At 40.2% G+C, this 17,266-nt stretch overlaps 1 protein-coding gene across 1 annotated transcript in view; it reads right to left on the bottom strand.

The window, feature by feature from the left end:
- GOLPH3 (golgi phosphoprotein 3) overlaps positions 1-11,554 on the bottom strand; it is a 29,104-nt gene extending 17,550 nt beyond the window's left edge. The window contains exon 1 of the mRNA XM_041490204.1: positions 11,191-11,554. Coding sequence (XP_041346138.1) covers positions 11,191-11,406 — 216 coding nt within the window. The 5' untranslated portion in view covers positions 11,407-11,554. The remainder of the gene's footprint in view (positions 1-11,190) is intronic.
- Positions 11,555-17,266: the final 5,712 nt, after the last annotated feature.

Here is a 17,266-nt window from a genome sequence, read left to right as displayed (position 1 = left end):
TCTTTGCAGTAACATATATACAAGCAGAAATCACAGGCAAATCGAAGTCAGTAACTGAGTTACCGGGCAATAAAACCGCAATAAGTTTACAGATTCTTTAGATATGAAAAGCTGTTAAAAGTTAGTAATTTGTTTAGGAATGTCATGACTCTATACAACTAATATAGTTTTGCATCTCTTGAAGGGGTCAGAGTCAGCAAGACTGATGCTATGCATGCTTAACTTAATACTGAGTGTGTTTTATAAAGTATTTATCCAACAAATCTGACACCTGACTTTTTCAGTCAAAAACTTAAATTACATAATTTTTAGATGATCTCTTAGAAATTAGGAACCCTTAAAATAACAAGCAAACAAAAAAAGGGCAGTCTTTCCTTCCAGCATACTGTTACAAGAAGCTTCACAGCATAATAGCAGGCAAACTGGTCTTGAAATGCAATAGCAGAAAATGCAAAAAAGTCCACAAACATTTCCAGGTTTTCAATGACAAACAGAAATGCTGGTCAATGCTAGAACTCCTCTTCTGCAGCCAGCCACCATTTGTTCCACCTCAGTTAGGTCCTTATACAGACCTCTGTGAACCTCTGACTCAGCTTCAGGAGCCTTAGATTGAATAAACATATAAAGCACCTCCAAGTCCAGTGAGAACCAATTAAAAGTCTTTCTGCCAGCCTAACTGAACATATTTATAGGAATGTGGGAAAATGCAAATAACAGAAAACAATTACAGCAGGCAAGGAAAAGGAAAAACTATTGCAGCATTCCTTGAACAGGCTGGAATGTACAAAATTACTTCAATTCTCAAGGTAAAAGTAAGACTGCTCTCATCATACGTATCTCATATGAACTGATCCATTTTCATCTTCAGGGAACCAAAAAGATCTGTTCTTTTCCTTCCAATGCAGGTTACTGTAATTTATATCAACCTGAATGCAATCACAGCACAGAAGCTGCAGCAGGCAGTAAGTCTCAAACAAGACAAGCTGACATAATCAAATTATGCATATGCTTTAATGACCCAGAAATTCTTACTTTCTAATATACATTCAACATATATATTTCAGTTTATTAGCTCTTAATAGCTATCAATTTATTACCTCTAAGAAAATCTCATACTCCATGACACTGCAGTACTGCACAATGGCAGACAGATTTAAACAGAAAACCAAGTCCAGCTTCTCTGGCAGCATTCTTTGGCAAGTCCCAAATCAACTTCTTTCAGCAAGGAACTGTGTGGCCATAACCCAAAATAAAATCAAATGTTCAGGGTTAGGGTGTCTTGCTTGAATAACTCTTCAATAATAGTTTCAATGTCTTCCCCCATCAATGGACTTATCAAACAAGACAGACAAAAAACATCCTGCACAAAACAATTCTGGAATACAATAATGATATTTAAGCTGAGAACACATGCATTTTTTTCCCCCTATGTTTAGATTCCAAGACACTAAGCAATCCTGAAACACAAAACTGAAATTTGGTTCAGACAACCACGTTTCAATAAAATTCTTAATTATTAGCAAATTCTAAAATACTAACCCTCCATTTTCCTTACTAAATGGTTTTCATACCTACTGTCTTGTCATATATTGATTTTCACTGCTTCTACAGACCAACCTGTTTTAAAATATTTGGTTAAATACATGACCCAGCTTCACTTGATATGGGTGCATTCAGAGAAGGCTATTTTCTGTGTATTATATAGACAAACAACAGATTTAATTACCAAAAGTGGGAGTTTCATTTTTCAGGTATCTCTAAAATGGGCAACACAGGAATTTCAGATACAGTAAAATAAATAGCTGGAAAAAGCATTTTGAAGACATTCTGAAAACAAAATAATTTTAGGAGACATTCATCCCTTTTACCAGTCATCCCTCAGAAATCACAGCATCATAACCTATATCCGGTAGCCATAACCTTAGGTGGAAGGGAATCACAAGGACCATCAAGCCCAACTCTTGGCCCTGCACAGGACACCCCAAACAATCCTGCCATGTGCCTGCGGCATCCCCAGAATCTCACTCCTCCCCACATCAGGGGTTGCCCCACCCCAACAGCAGAATCTGGCACTTGCCCTCCTTAAACTTCATGCAGCTGGTGGTATCAAACCCTCCGACTTGCCAAGGTCTGTCTGCTGGGCTTTTATGACTTCCAGGGGTCAACAGCTCTTCTCAAGTTGGTGCCATCAGAAAACATAGCAGTAATACTAAAAACAAAAAAACAAGATGCCCAAAATGTGTAAATACTAAAAAAATATTCAAGTAAAACACTGCTATAGGAATATTCTGGATTTTCTCATGTGTCAAAGGAAAAATATTCAGACTTCAATCATGTGCAATTTAAATAAACTGGATTCCTCTTCACATTACATTAGGTCTTTTTCAACCTGTACTAGATAGCTCTTTCCTGCAAATCTGACCTTACAAGTAAGCCACCACCTTCTCAACCCAGAAAATTGCAGGAACATCTAATGGTACATCCTAACCTATGAAACTTTTTAAAATTAAGAAGAAAAAGTCAAGCCAGAGTGCAGGAGTGTTTATTACTGGAGTACTACAAGGCAAGGACTTTGATGTTTTACTCCAGTCCCTCTTGATTTCCTCTTTTAATGCAAATGAAATCATTAGCCATTTACTGGAACATAAATTATACTCTAGTTATAAATAGAAGAAAAGTTAGTGGGGGAAATCTCTGAAATGTTCTGACAATCAAACACAGAAATACTTCAGGAAAGCATGCTTACATATTCTACAAAGCACAGTATTCTTGACAAGGAACTTGTCAGGTATTTGATTAACCTGCCACTGCATTTAGGAATGAGTAACACACAGCAGCTGCTATCAGGCACTGAAAGCACTAAAGCCAGATGTTACTGCCCATGTTTTCAAGCACGTACACACACACATTACACAGGCACATCTCTCATTAAAATGAAGATAATAAAAAAAACATACATTTTCTAAAGAGGAGGCAACTTGAGCACACACACTGCTGAACCCTTATGAGACCTCTGATTAGATCAACATTTAAGAGTTTGCTCATTTAGAAATGAAAAGACAAACTTAGAAGCCCAACTTTCTTCATGATTAACTGTAGACACATGTAGATAATGACTTCAAATATTTGCATGACTTTTGCAAAGCCACCTTCCATCAGTGTCCAATCTCTATTTTCCATATTGGTGCAAAATTAAGACGTAATTAGTTTGTTCAATAACCTTTGATTTCAACAAACTGATTTCTACTCTACCTCCTACTGTCACTGAACATAAAATCTAACATTTATATGAAAGAAATGTTTCGTTAGAATTTAGTGTCCCCTAATGCTGGGCTGAGCCTGGGTGGCAGCTAAGTCCCATAAAACTGTTCTCTCAGTCACTTTGGCATGGGGAGAGAGAGAAAAGTGAAAAAAAAAGCAAAACAAACCACCCAAAAAAAACCCCAAAAAACCCCAAAAGTAAGTGATGCCAAATGCTTACCACCTACCACAAGCAGACTGATGCCCAGGAGGCCCCTTGGCTATGACCACCCACCCCACTCTCTCCACCCTCTTTTTGTGGCTGACCATGGCACTGCACAGCCTGAGGTACCCCTCTGGTCAGCTGGGGTCTGCTGTCCTGGCTGTCCCCCCTCCCAGCCTCTTGCACCTCCCACTGAAGGGGTGGGCAGAGTGAGAAACAGAGGTGGCCTTGATGCTGTGCAAACACTGCTCAGCAACAGAAAGCACACGGTGCATGTTATCACCACTGTTTTGTGTTATCAACATTGTTTTGGTCAAAAATAAAAAACATGGCACCATATTGGCTGCTATGACGAAAATTAACTCTACCACAGACAGGTCCAGTACACTTCTCTTAAAAACAAAAGGAAAAACCTGAATCTATTAATTCTTTCTCATACAGACTAAGCAGGCCCCTTATAGGCTGACTAAATAAGAGGTGGAGGTTTCACTAACTTTGACTAGGCAGGTCACATTTATTAAAATTATAATTCTGTCCTCCAGGTTTACAAATACAGTGTATCTGCATCCAAATAAAACATGTACACCTTCCCTCTCTTCTACCTTTTCTTTTACAGCAGCCACAATTAAAAACACTGTGTAAAACACTGTATTATTTCAAATTGGGGAGGTGCACAATGCTTAATTTTGGTTAATATACCCCTGGTCATTAATGTGGATGGAATTCTAGAGTCATGGTTTGGGTCTTTAAAAAAGCATGTACATAATGGAGAGAGATTCCTCTGCTCTTAGCCTAAATCTTACCCATCTTCCTTTCAGTTCTTTTCAGAACAAGCTTCTAGTTCCTCACTTGTTTCATTTGCCCAGGTGCAAGCAATCTTCAAGAAGCAGAGTAACTCATAATAATGCCACGTCAACATCTTTGTTATGAAGTTAAATAAAAAGTCCACCCACTGCACTGTTCTCACACTGAAAGGAACAAGTTCCTCCATTTAGTATTTAACATATACTAACTGTAAACTGAGAGTGCAGAAGCTACTAAAGCAGGAGTTCCATTTCAATATCCAGCTGAAGCAATGTAGTTGCAGTTAGCCCTCCCTGAGTGAGCAGTACAGTCAGAATATCCACCTGACATTTACCTCAAGCTACACAATGAGTGTCATATACTTGCCGGGTCACTGTGCACTGCAGAAGACAGAACACTGAAATTACATCATAATACATACAGAATGTTTCTCTTGTAGCAGAGACTGCCCAGTGTGGAAGTGCCACAGTAAAATCAAGTGTCTATTGAAACAAAAAAAATGGAAGTGCAATGTGCTGTGCTGTACAAGAATGACAAGCTAAATACAAACCTCCTGGTATAAACCACGTACAAAAGACAGTCTGGCAGCTAAGGAGTCTAAATAACACAACTACATCATGCTATTTAGTAAGACCACAAAGGCAGATGACTGGAAAGTATATAGCAAAAAGCAGCTTACAAGTGCTTAAAAGAGTGTCAGCAACAGAAAGATATGCTAAAAGCTTGACAACTAATTTCCCAGTGTGATGAATAAATCCTGTAAAATCCACAAATAAAAAGAGAGCTTTGAATACAACACCTCTCCCATTATAAAGACCTTGCTTGTTAGGGTTTATTATCCCAACAGTCCACCACAAACACAGGAAGAAAAAAAGAAAAAAGTGAAATGCAGTAGTTTAGTATAGCAGGTTTTACTGGGGGAGGTGGGAAAGACTTGGCATGCACAATGCCGGTTCACACTCAGACCAACAGCACAGTGATTTTGTGCTGCTACTCACTTATGCTCCTACTCATCCAGGCTTACATACAGTGTACACTGAGGAAAAGAGCAGTCAAGAACTATTTTATGTGCAATCTCAGAATTCTTATGTCTGAAAAGCGCATGTGAAATCATTCTGCAGTAACATTTTATCAACATTTCTGAGAGAAAGCAAGTTACTAAAATTTATTTAAGACCTGTTTGCAAGCCAGAAAAAAACTCAGTTAAAAGTGGCACATAGCTAGTTAACTAATTTTTTTCTTCTTTCACTAAAACTTATGAAAAAATAGACTGAGAATGTTGTGCAGAGGAAACCAAGCACATTTACTCCAAACTAGCTTTCCCTCTTCCCAGTAATGCAACACAGAGATGAGTATGTGCTGTAGTAATTATTAGATTAGATAAATATTAGTAAATATTAGTAGGAAAGTAATTCTTAAATATACTGTCTGCAATACTTAGTCTGGTCAATTTGCCCTTGCAAAGAAGTCCATTACACGGACCTTGACTAATTGAAATAAATGCTATCTATACAGCACTAAATTAGGATTATCTACATTAGGATTAAGAAATACCTGAAAAAAAAACACTACTTCTTTAATATAAAATATTATTTTCAGTTTATTATTTCTCTTTTAGCAGTAAAGAGCAAAACTTTCTTATATATATACTTTATTCAAAATGTTTAATAAAAGTAGCTTGCTAAAGGGAGAGAAAGACTAGTTATGGCACATTTTTAAGAGTGCTTAATTGAAAGCTCTGAGAGCATGTAAAAAACTGGAAAGCACTACTAAAAATGCTCTAACATTTGTTTTTGTCTTTGCCCTACACCAGACAGCTTGCCATAAAAAAGGGACTTTCTACACTAAAAGCTATCCATAGAAAAATAGTATCAATTACAGATTAACCATGCTATGAAAGCAGGGATAGCTACACCCACTGCACGCAAATGATCCAAAATCAGCCTCAAAAGAGCCCAAAAGCAGGATTTACTCAGCAGCAGCATGGTAAAGAGGCACTTTACCCATCTTGTAGCAAAGAGAATTGGGGTACTCCTCCTCCTACACCTCCTATCTTCTCCTAGTCTGTCATTTATCTATAGACATGAAATACAAAAATAAAAAAGACCAAAAAGGTAGGCAACTATGAAAGAAAGAATTTTTCACCACAGACATTACACACTTTGTTGTTATTAGGCCCTGAACATTTGAGAAAAAGCATGCCTTTGTCCAGGTTTCAACACATTCATACATCACTCTTCAACTGCAATGCGAATGAATTCCCAGTGGACTCCTCTTCAAGTTACACTTGTTTGTCTCAGAAATTTTCCAGCAAAACTTGGGCGCTTCTAAGTCGACATTCAGCCTCTTGCTGAAACTGTTTTCATGAGACAAAAAAAGACTAAAAGAATACAAAGAAGACTTTTAAAAACCTGTTAATTTCTTACAAAGGCAAATCACCTCAAGATTTCTGCATCACAGTATCCATTTCACTAAGTCAAACCTTAAGAGCAGGAAAAACACTCACATTTTGAATGTCGTCAAAATTCCCATGCCACCTTTCACTCAAGCACCTTTAGGATTAAAATATAAAATTCAAAAACCAATTGAGACACTTATATTTGCAAGAATAATAAGGAAACTACATTTTAATACTAATCTGGTCAATGCAAAATAGCCTATCTGAAGCAGGCACACTACTTCCCTAAAAGCTTATTTCAATACAATGAAAAATATTGTAAGCTGGAGACCTTCATGTGACCTATCTGGACACAAAGCTATGCTGCAAAATCAAAGTTTCAGCAGTAAACAAAATTTTTGAGGGCCAAACATAAGCAACGAAGATCCAAGATAATTTCTGTACCTAATTAAGTGATTTAACAATATTTCACTCCCACAAATGACATTTTAGTCTTCAGCTAAGAAAGGGTAAAAAATCTAAGAAATATTTAATGTTGCAGTAGACTGCAGCAGCCAGGTGTTTTTCAGCATACTTTACATGAGTATTCTTTCAGCAAGTGAGGAATTAGTTACAGGTAAAATAAATATTTTATCTTGGTAGGTGCCAGGTCTCTCTAGCTGCTTCAATTTGTTTAGTTGTGGCAACTGTATAAAGGATAAAAGCAGCTCAGTGCACTGCTATATTTGAATAGATTCCCAACAATCGCCAACAGAAAATTTCAAAAAGGAGGAAAAAGAAAAAAAACCAACCCAAACCCACAACCAGAAGAAACCATACAAGGATGAAATTGAGTGGAGCAAGTCACATAGCAGGACAACCTCACAACCTCTCCATTTTTATGGCACTGAATTACAAGATGCCAGGAGGACCTGTAATGAAACAGCTACCCTGTACTCATCTCTTAGCTATTATTTTTAAATAAGTTGGAATATAACTTCCAATATTTATTACTCCCTTCTTTTGCTTCCATAGTTCTCCACTGTAACTTCTTTTTGCTGTGGCTTTGACCCATCCTATCACAATACTGGGGTTTTTACCTAATACAGCACTGGTTTACTTCAGTGCATGCTTTTCATTCCTATAGCAACTGGCTATTGCTCTGCTTTAAATGGATCAACCTGACTCTCTTTTCCAGACAAGTTTCTGAAGGTTTTCCAAATACATGCAGGTATTGTGATGGCTCCCTGAAAAATTTTAGTAATGTATTTTCTTCCTCCAAGGACACCTCATCTGTCATGCTATGCAAGCAAGCACACATTTCAGCACATATTTCAGCTCATATCCCTTATAACCTATCTTGACTTCAGAATACAAAAATAGTTATGTGTACACAGAAAATACAGATTGAAGAAGAACTGTTGGTGGAAAAGAGCAATCGGAACACATACATTAGGTACTACTTAATTAGGCCAAACTGGTGGGGGACACAATATTAACAAACAAAAAGGCCATGTCAAAGAAGCATGTACAAATGCAGCTAATTGTGTTCAGATGTCAGGGGGGGATTGAGGGGTGGTGTGCTTGTTTTACAGCTGCCAGAAATTCGCATCACTGAATCCATACTGCAGCAGTAACCAGACAACAACTCAAAAGTCTTCCTGTAGTTGCTCACAACCATCACACCATCCCAGAAACAAGATTCACATGAATATCTAACAATCTCCTGGAAACACTGAACTCATCAATGCATCACTAAATATCTTCCTGAAAAACTGTCTAATAGCAAAGACTCATCCACGTACACTTAGAAATTATAAAGGTAGCTCCATACATGTGAGCTATTTTGTATACAGTTCATATGAAGTTAAGCCACATCCACTAGTGTATAAAATTCCCTAAAAATCTGAAAGCTATGTTATTAATGCATGTATCAGTGAGTGTTCTGAGAAAGTACCTATTTATAGGGAAACATATTCTTTGGCCAAAACAGAGTCCTTGTTTTTATATTTTTTATTTATATGTTCTTTGGCCAATCCAGTCTACTTCTTATATTTTATTTTTTTTTTATTTTAAAGTAAACATTAAACTGTTTTATCCTCTTGGAATAAACAGGAAGGATAGTCTCAGCTTTAAATTTACAGATTTTCAATCAAGCTTTTTTTTTTGCCTGTCCCTTAGACTTCATATAGTTTCACAATTACACTTTACAGATATTGCTATATTGCTCTGCTTTGCTTGCTCTCTTGACAAAGTCTCACTCAAATGCTACAGTCCATCAGTTCTACTGGAAGTAAAGACTTTGTGAAAAACATTTCCAGATGTGTAAAGTAAGCTGGTTCTGCTTACTTATCATTTGAACAACAAAGAACAAAAAATATTCACATTGAAAAATAAGCCTGTAGTTTTATTTCCAGTTTTGGAAGTAAAACACATGACAAATGGTTTAAATTGTGTACCCTGTACACAGGGGCACAAGCAGGTCCAAATCAAAGTCTAAATCCCAACGCTTCATGTCTAACAAAGCTCACAAAGAGGGTATCTACAGCTTTTGCATTTAAGCCCCCTGCCCTAGAGATGACATTCCAATTCTTTTTGTCCGATGTCTCCACTGCGAAATCTCAAGGGACTTAGGGATATCCAAGCCACCGTAACCATTCAGTTCCTTTTTCTAGACAAAGGAATAATAGATCATCTTCAATGTATGTCACTGCTCTGCTTACCAAAGTCAGATAATTTATAACATTGATGCACACCATTGCAAAGGCAGACTTTCAGACCCAATGTTAACTATTGCCTTTTGATATACCACGAAGACTTGTGCCACATATTCCTCCTGGCAGACACAATGCTCACTATCTTTACAGCATAATGCCCACCAACTCAGCAGATTTAGCACACAATCCTGGTCAAAAAACAGGTTGAAAGATCACCCAGTTTATACCACCTTCCTCAAGGTAAGGTATCCTAAGCCAATCCTGCCAGCAATTGCTCCTTCCACTCCTAACTTACTTTCCCCCAACTATTCAGGCATGTGGAAAGAGAAATGCTCATATGCATTCAACTCAACAAGCCTTCAATTTCACACGCAGAAGCAGAGATTACTATCTACTGAGGTTATCAGGACACCATGGCAAGGTCCACCTGAAATGACGGGACTGCAAGAATATGCTCTGAAACACACAGTCTGAGAGAGAAATACAATGCTATTGCAGCAGGTACATACACAGATCATAGAGTTACAGAATAAACTGGGCTGGAAGGGACCCACAAGGATCACTGAGTCCAGCTCCTGGCCCTGCACAGCATCACCCCCAAGAGTCACACCATGTGCCCAAGAGTACTGTCCAAATGCTGCTTGAACCCAGACAGGCTTGCTGCTGTGATGTGTGTTAAAAAGCAAATGTTAATCAAGAAAACCACTCTTTATTCACTATCAACCAGTAAATTTATTGTGGATGCAATGCCTTGTCAAAGAACATATAACTTACCAGCTTCCCTCCCAAATTATCTTGTCATCCTGAACAGGCAGAGTTTCAAGAGACTTCCATTCAAATCAATGAACTGGATTAAATTATTTACTTGTCACATAAATTAAAAAACAAAAGCAAGTTCACTTAACAAAAAAAAGAAAAGCTGGTCATTTAATCAAATCCATACTGTACCTCACATCTATCTAATCAAATACTGTACCACTAATGTAAGGATGTATCACCCTTTAATCATACACCACATCAAATTAAACTGCTTCCCTGACATAACTCTCATTTCACAGTGTGTGTGCTTTCTATATTGACTGCCTTTTACAAATGAAAAAAAGTCCAACACTGGTGGAAGTACACCTTCCTCAATGACTCACTCACAGTATCATGGCAAACTATCAAGCAATTAAATCAGTAAAAATACAGAATTATATAATAATGCAATTTCTTCATTTTGACACACTTCTCATTACTCACAGCCCATTTTTGTCATATAACTCTTCCCCCAGTTTTAAGATATTTTTCACATGTATTGCTCTGCAAAGTCTTACTAGAAAAGGGCTGCTCAGCATCCTAGAGCACTTGAGGACCTCATAAGTACCAGAGTTCTGACTGACAAAACCCACAGGAGTAGAGGGCTCTCCCACATTAGAGGCATGGATAAACTGAATGAGCATAAATGTGCCAGGTTCACCCAGGCCCTCGAGTCCAACGCTGGCCTGAAGCCCTGGCCCCCATACCCAGGTCCTCCCGGGTCCTCTATACTCATTCTCATGTGTATTCATCTGACAGCCCCTCTGCGAACCCCGCAACCAAAGCGCAGCTCTACAAACTCTGCCGGGTTCCCCCTCCCCAAAATCCGTGACCTTTTTCCCCACCTCCTCCAAAACACCAAGCCTGTTCCAGGCACATCACGTCCCCCATCCCCTCTGCCCCCGAGCCCACAGCCACACTCACTATGCAGCGCCCTTGACCCCATCCCACCACCAGGCTCCTCTTCCCCACAGCACCCCCAAAAGCCGGTGTCCGCTCGGGCACCCCCTGCCCAGCGTCCCCGGCCGCACCTCACGGTCCTTGAGGCCCAGCAGCAGCACCTCCTCCATGAGGGTGAGCCGCGTTTCCTTGGAATCGCCCTTCTCGTCGTCGCCGGACTCGTCCCGACGCCCTTCATCCTCGGGGCCGCCGCCGGCGCCCCGCTCCTTATCGGCGGCGGCGGCGCTGCGGGAGGCCTCGGTCCGGCGCTGCACCAGCCCGGAGCTGCGCTGGGTCAGGGAAGTCATGGCGGCGGGGAGCGAGCGGGGCTCGGCGGCGGCTCGGGGAGGGGACGGGCCGGGCTGGAGCCGCTCCGCCCTACGCGCCCCGGCCGGGGGCAGTCATGGGGAGCGGGCCGGTCCCGGGGCGGCCGCGCTGGCGGCGGCGGCGGCTCAATATGGCGGCGCGGGCTGATGTCAGCGGAGGATGTGGCAGCGCCGGGCGGGGCGGCGCCGGAAAGGGACCCGCGGCTGAGGGAGCGCGGCCGTGACCCGGGGCGGGCGCTGCGCTGCCTTCGGGATAGGGGTGCCCTTCCACAAGTGCCTCGTTTGCACAGCAGCAAGAAGGCTTGGTTTCATGCAGTCATTAAAGTTGGAAGAGACCTTCGAGACAATCCAGTACAACCGTCCGCCCAGAACTGCCCCTGTAACCCCTAAACCACATCACCGGCGCCGGATCCAGACGGCCCTTGACCTCCAGGGATAGTGACTCCCGCACGTCCCTGGGCAGCCTGTTCCCATGACTGACCATTCGAGTTCAGCCAGAAAACGGTGTCCGACTGCTGGGCTGGATGTGGCGATGAGCAGCCTGGGCTGCTGGAAGGTGTGTGGCCCAAGGACCAGGGCAGTGACCATGCCCTTGGGTTCGGCACTGGTGAGGCCACAGTGAGCGCTCCTGGGCCCCTCACAAGACAGTGAGGAGTTCAGAGAAGGGTCAGGGAGCTGAGGAAGGATCTGGAGCACAATGCTGATGAGGAGCAGCTGAGGGAGCTGGGGGCGCTTGGCAAAAAAAAATGCTCAAGGGGAGCCTTATCACTCTTTGCAAACTCCCTGAAAGGAGGGTGTAGCCCAGTGGGATTTGGTCTCTTGTCTTGGCAGTACAAGAGGATACAGCCTCAAGCTGTGCCAGAGAAGGTTCAGGCTGAACATCAGGAAGCATGTTTTCACAGAAAGGGTGGTTAGACATTGGACTGGACTGCCCAGGGCGGTGGTGGAGTCACCATCCCTGGAGGTGTCTAAGGAAAGACTGGATGTGGCGCTCATTGCCATGGTCTGGTTGACACGATGGTATTCTGTCACAGGCTGGACTCAAAGATCTCAGAGGTCTTTTCTAGCCTGGTGGATTCTGTGATTCTGTGTCCCTGTCCATGGCAGAGGGTTGGAATGAGATGATCTCTTCCAACCCAAATGCTGTGATTCCATGATTCTATGTATAAATACATGCACCTGTCAGGTGAACTCAGGTGAACCCTCAGCAGTTTTCACCTCAGATTTTGGAGATGGAATCCCTCAGTTCTGCTGTTGATGGGCACCTTTTCAAACCTTGAGCCCTTTTCTATGTGGCACACCAAAAACGCAAAAAAAATTCTTGTCAAATATAAATCCCATGTAAGTTTTCAGGCAGTGTAATTTATTGCAGAATAAAGGTGTTCATGCTGTAGGCAAGGATGGCTTACACTTTTTAGTTCACAGTTAGAATATTACATTTAACCAATATTGTGTTTATGAGATACATAAATACAAAGATATGTAAAATAGGTATTTAATATATAAATAAAATATGTCAATAAATAGATGGTTGGTTTTAATAAGTTGTTTGTTTGGTGTTTTAATTTGTTGGGGGTTTTTTATTTTTTTTTTCCTAACTGGACCCTGTTTACCAAGAGCTCTGAGTCACTCTGGAAGTGACTTTAGCTTTCATTATTTTCCACACCCCCAGTTCTTGCATCCCTTCCTATTGTGACTTGGTGATAATTTGGTGCAGCATAAAAAAGAATAGCAGATGGACAGTCCTGATCCCCAGAGGATCTGGATCACTCATGCAAGTGTTTGCTGCTTGTTCCTCTCCTGGTTTTTGAGGTTTGCTGATTATTCACAGTCCACTCACTGTGCAATGTTCTGATTTTTTTTTATCTTTCTGGGTTTTTTGTTAATTAAAATGTCCTGCTGTACCAGCTCAAATGCCAAACCAAAGCTGAAAGATACAGCATCACTGTTACTTTTATCAAATTAACGTTTGCTCAAGGAAGAGATACGACAATAGCACTACAAGATGTGTTTCCTGGAAATGTAATTTCTGAGTTGTAATTAAACTCAAACATTTATTCATTTAGTACTCTCTGAGCAACTTGGATATTTTCCTGAGGATTACAGTCCAAATGACAGGCATGTAATTAACCTGGGTCATTCCTTTTGCCTTCTTTCAATATAGTCAATGTATTAGCTTTTTTCCCATTCTTTGGAACTCACAAGGTTTATTGAGAGCCATATTTAAAGATCAAAAAGAGGTTCCAAAAAGCTATTTTGAAAACCTGTATGCAAGCTATCCTGGCTTACTGATGCAAGTCACTTAGCTGTAGTGCTACTGTTTAAATTTTTTTAAAAGTACTGTTATTGGAAAGAATTTAATCTTTGTGAAGTCTGATAATATTTACCTATATTCCCAGAATGCAAAGCTATTTGTTGAATACATTTTCTGACAGGAATGTTAACAATTCTTACATTTTACTTTAGTAATATCATTGGTATAATTTGCCTTGTGCCTGCATTCAATTCACATTCAAGCATGACTTACATTTTCTCTAATTCCTACCTTAAAGCAATTTTATTGTCTCCATTTTTATCAATAGAATGCACTGTTTGGGCTGTTACACTTATTTTCACTTTCCCACTAGATTACTGTGGCATTTAAGTACATTTTCATTTTGTCCTGATTGCATTTTAAAGGTTAGCTAGTGGAATGTCCATTATCAGCTCATAATTTTTTTTTGGTCTTTTTTTATCCTTTCCTGAAGGGCCTCAAAGGACTCATCATTACTTCATTTTTGTAAAAATCAGTCTTTTAAAATAGTTGCTTTAATAGTCTTTTAAAAGTTGCTAATTATATTATTGATTTGCCCTCTTTACTGTATTTTGTTACAAAAGCAAACAAACTAGGATCACTAATAGTTTAATCATTTTTGTTGATCAATTTAGTTTTTAATATGATGAGGTGTCCAGTGAAGTTCCTTATACATGAGTCACTTTTTTGACTTAGAAACTGAGGTGTTTGCACAAATTGAATGTTGTCATTTCAAACAAAAGTATTTCTTCATTATTAATTTCAGTTCTGACTCATTACCTGATGGACATAAACTAAGAAGTTCAGTGTGAATCAAATTAGGAACACACATGAATTGAATTTTGAGCCAATTAATTTCTTTTTTTTTCTACACCACTGCAGCACTGATATACAAAACAAAAATCTGAATGAAAAGGACAGCAAACAAGACATGTTTCAGCACGTAATTTTGTTGTTCATCCTTTCTACACAGCAGAGAGCTGGTGTGCCAGAGAGGACCACTCTCTGGATATCACCTAGGAGATCCTTTGTCACGACCTTCATAACTGCAATTTTATTTTACAGTGCCAAGCAGTATTTGAAAAATATTTCTGAGTCCTGCATGGCTTTATCAGGAGCTCAGAAGGCTGTAGCCCCCGACACTGCAACGTGTGGTTGACTGTTGATTGTTTGGGTTGTCACTGGGCACCTTGTTGGGTACAGACTCCTCTTCTTCCCCCATCCCAATGCCAGTGTTATCCAGAGAGCTGAGGCCCAAAATCTTCAAAACACTTCTGTTAAGAAGTAATAATACAAAAGCACAGGCTGTGGTCTATAAGTAGTTTTGTTCATCTTGCAGTGAATTGACCTTGTAATGCATCCTAGTTTATCCTTAAGCGCATCTCTGGCACAGTGCAGTAGTCTTCTGAAGTAGCTAGGATATTTTTAATTGCTGCTAGCCACCTGGGAGGTTGAAATAAAAGCGAGAAGAGCAAAGGCATGGATCTGAGAGTTACTTTCTGTCATGCTAGTTGCAGTTGCCATGATTTGCTTCTCCGTGGGAGCAGGGATTATCTCAGTGATGTCAGCAGGAAAAGTGAGTGGCAAACTGATTGCAAGGGTGTGTTGGGACAGCAGGTCCCAAAAGAGTAACTTTATTTAACACCTGAAGTAGAAGCTCACGTTCTGGTAACTACAAACAAATGTTTCACAACTTGAACATCAGGAGCATGACACAGAGCTGGTTGAAGCAAGAAATTGCAGACACCTCAGCTTAACAGATGTGCCAGGCTCTGGAACTCCAGACACAAAGAGTGAGTCCTACTGCTCCTGTCACAGTACTATCACAAGATATAGGTGGGCAGATTTTCTCCTGAAGAACAGTTGATTAATGGGAGGTGCATGTTCTGAAGCTGACAGCAAGAAAACATGAGTTGTTTTCCAGAAGAAGGCTGCTGACTCTGTTATGGCTCCACCATCCAGCGGTTTCACCCGTCAAGCTTGTTTACATTCCTGCCTGTATCTTCCATTCCCTCCCAGTGAAGGTTTGACACTCCCACTTAGGCCAGTAAGAGCAAGTGTCAGGTGGAGCCATGGCCTGAATCCATGTGAGGATCTGATTTAAAAACAGCAGCCAAGAAAAAGACCTTGTTCCTCTGTATGGTTTCAGGGATCTATTGACAGGGCAGTCTCATATGTAGGCACAGGATCATTGCTGAAGGAGCTCTGTGCTGGAGTACAGGGTATGGAAACCCAAGGACCAGGACCAAATGATGACAGGAATTCCTTAAGGCAAAAAAGTCTTCACTACCATGCTGCTTGAGTGCTAGACTAGACATTAATGCCAGCAAATAATTTGAAACAAACTGTTATGAGATTTGTTCTGTCCAATATTATCAGTGTGATCTCCAGGAACAGGATTTTCACTACCAAGAAGAATCAAGATGCTGGAAGGTACAGAGTGATGAAGGAAGTAGAAGATCGGAGACAGGAGGCGAGACAAGTGAGCGGGCTTGTGTGTGATACTGTATGTGGGAAGAGACCAGAGTCAATGGCCAACTGACCGCAGCAGTTGTGTCTGGTACACAGTGATCATGTAATATTGTCTCTTTCAGTTTCAGCTGCACCTGTTTTACTTCTGCTGTTGTTTTGGTTACTAAATAAATCCTTTGGTAGCCAGTGTGGACCACCTGGGCTTTTCTTCTTGGTTTTAGGAACAGGTTTTCTAACACTAACAGCAAACTATTCTAAGTAAAAAACCACTTACTGATGACTCTTTCTAGCTGTACAACAAACTCTAACATGGCTTTAAATGCCCAACTGTTTGGATGTTGTTTAAATTGTCAATTTATAAAGTCAAAATTTGCCAGTGTACCTTTTCCAATACCCATCTTTTAAGCTTAGGATGATTCAAGGGCAATATTCTAGGCTTCTCAAAAATTTGTGTATTTAATTACTACTTTCAACAGCATAAATGCCAGTGTTGAACACTGAGCTCATATAAAAATCAGATGCAGCCACTTAGTAATAAAATTTATCTTCAAAGGACTTTGAGTTAAAAACCAGCACAAGCTACTTTTAAGTTTTTTATCTGCAATTACAATAATTTGTGGATTTTTAGAAAAAGAGTGACTGGCATTTTAGGAAGACCAAAGGCAGACATGAGAAAGTGCTGTGCACATTTGCTCATTTAAAAAACATTTTTTTATTTTGAGTATTTCCAGATACTCTCATTTTCTTATCACCAGGAGAGTTGAAATGATTGCTAGTTCCTGAAATCTTTGAATTGTAATAGCATCTTCCCTCTTGTATCTGAGTGAAATTCTTTGCCAGAAAGGATCTGTACTGGTTATTTTAATATTACAATTACAATAGTGAAATCATAAGGACAAAATTATTAGCCAAAGTACTGTTTGTAATTGAGATGTCTTTTCATTTCTACACAGGGGTCCTGTTCAAGCAGCATTCCTAGAAAAAATATGCAGTTTTCTTGACAGATGTTCATTGTCCAAAATGAGCCCTATGAAACCTTCACCAAAACTGTCTTTGGTATTTCGGCAAAATTTAAAA

The sequence above is a fragment of the Pyrgilauda ruficollis genome, unplaced genomic scaffold (genome assembly GCF_017590135.1).
Source record: "Pyrgilauda ruficollis isolate IOZ18807 unplaced genomic scaffold, ASM1759013v1 scaffold120, whole genome shotgun sequence".
NCBI classification, from domain to species: domain Eukaryota; kingdom Metazoa; phylum Chordata; class Aves; order Passeriformes; family Passeridae; genus Pyrgilauda; species Pyrgilauda ruficollis.
This window is presented reverse-complemented; position numbering and strand designations above follow the sequence as displayed.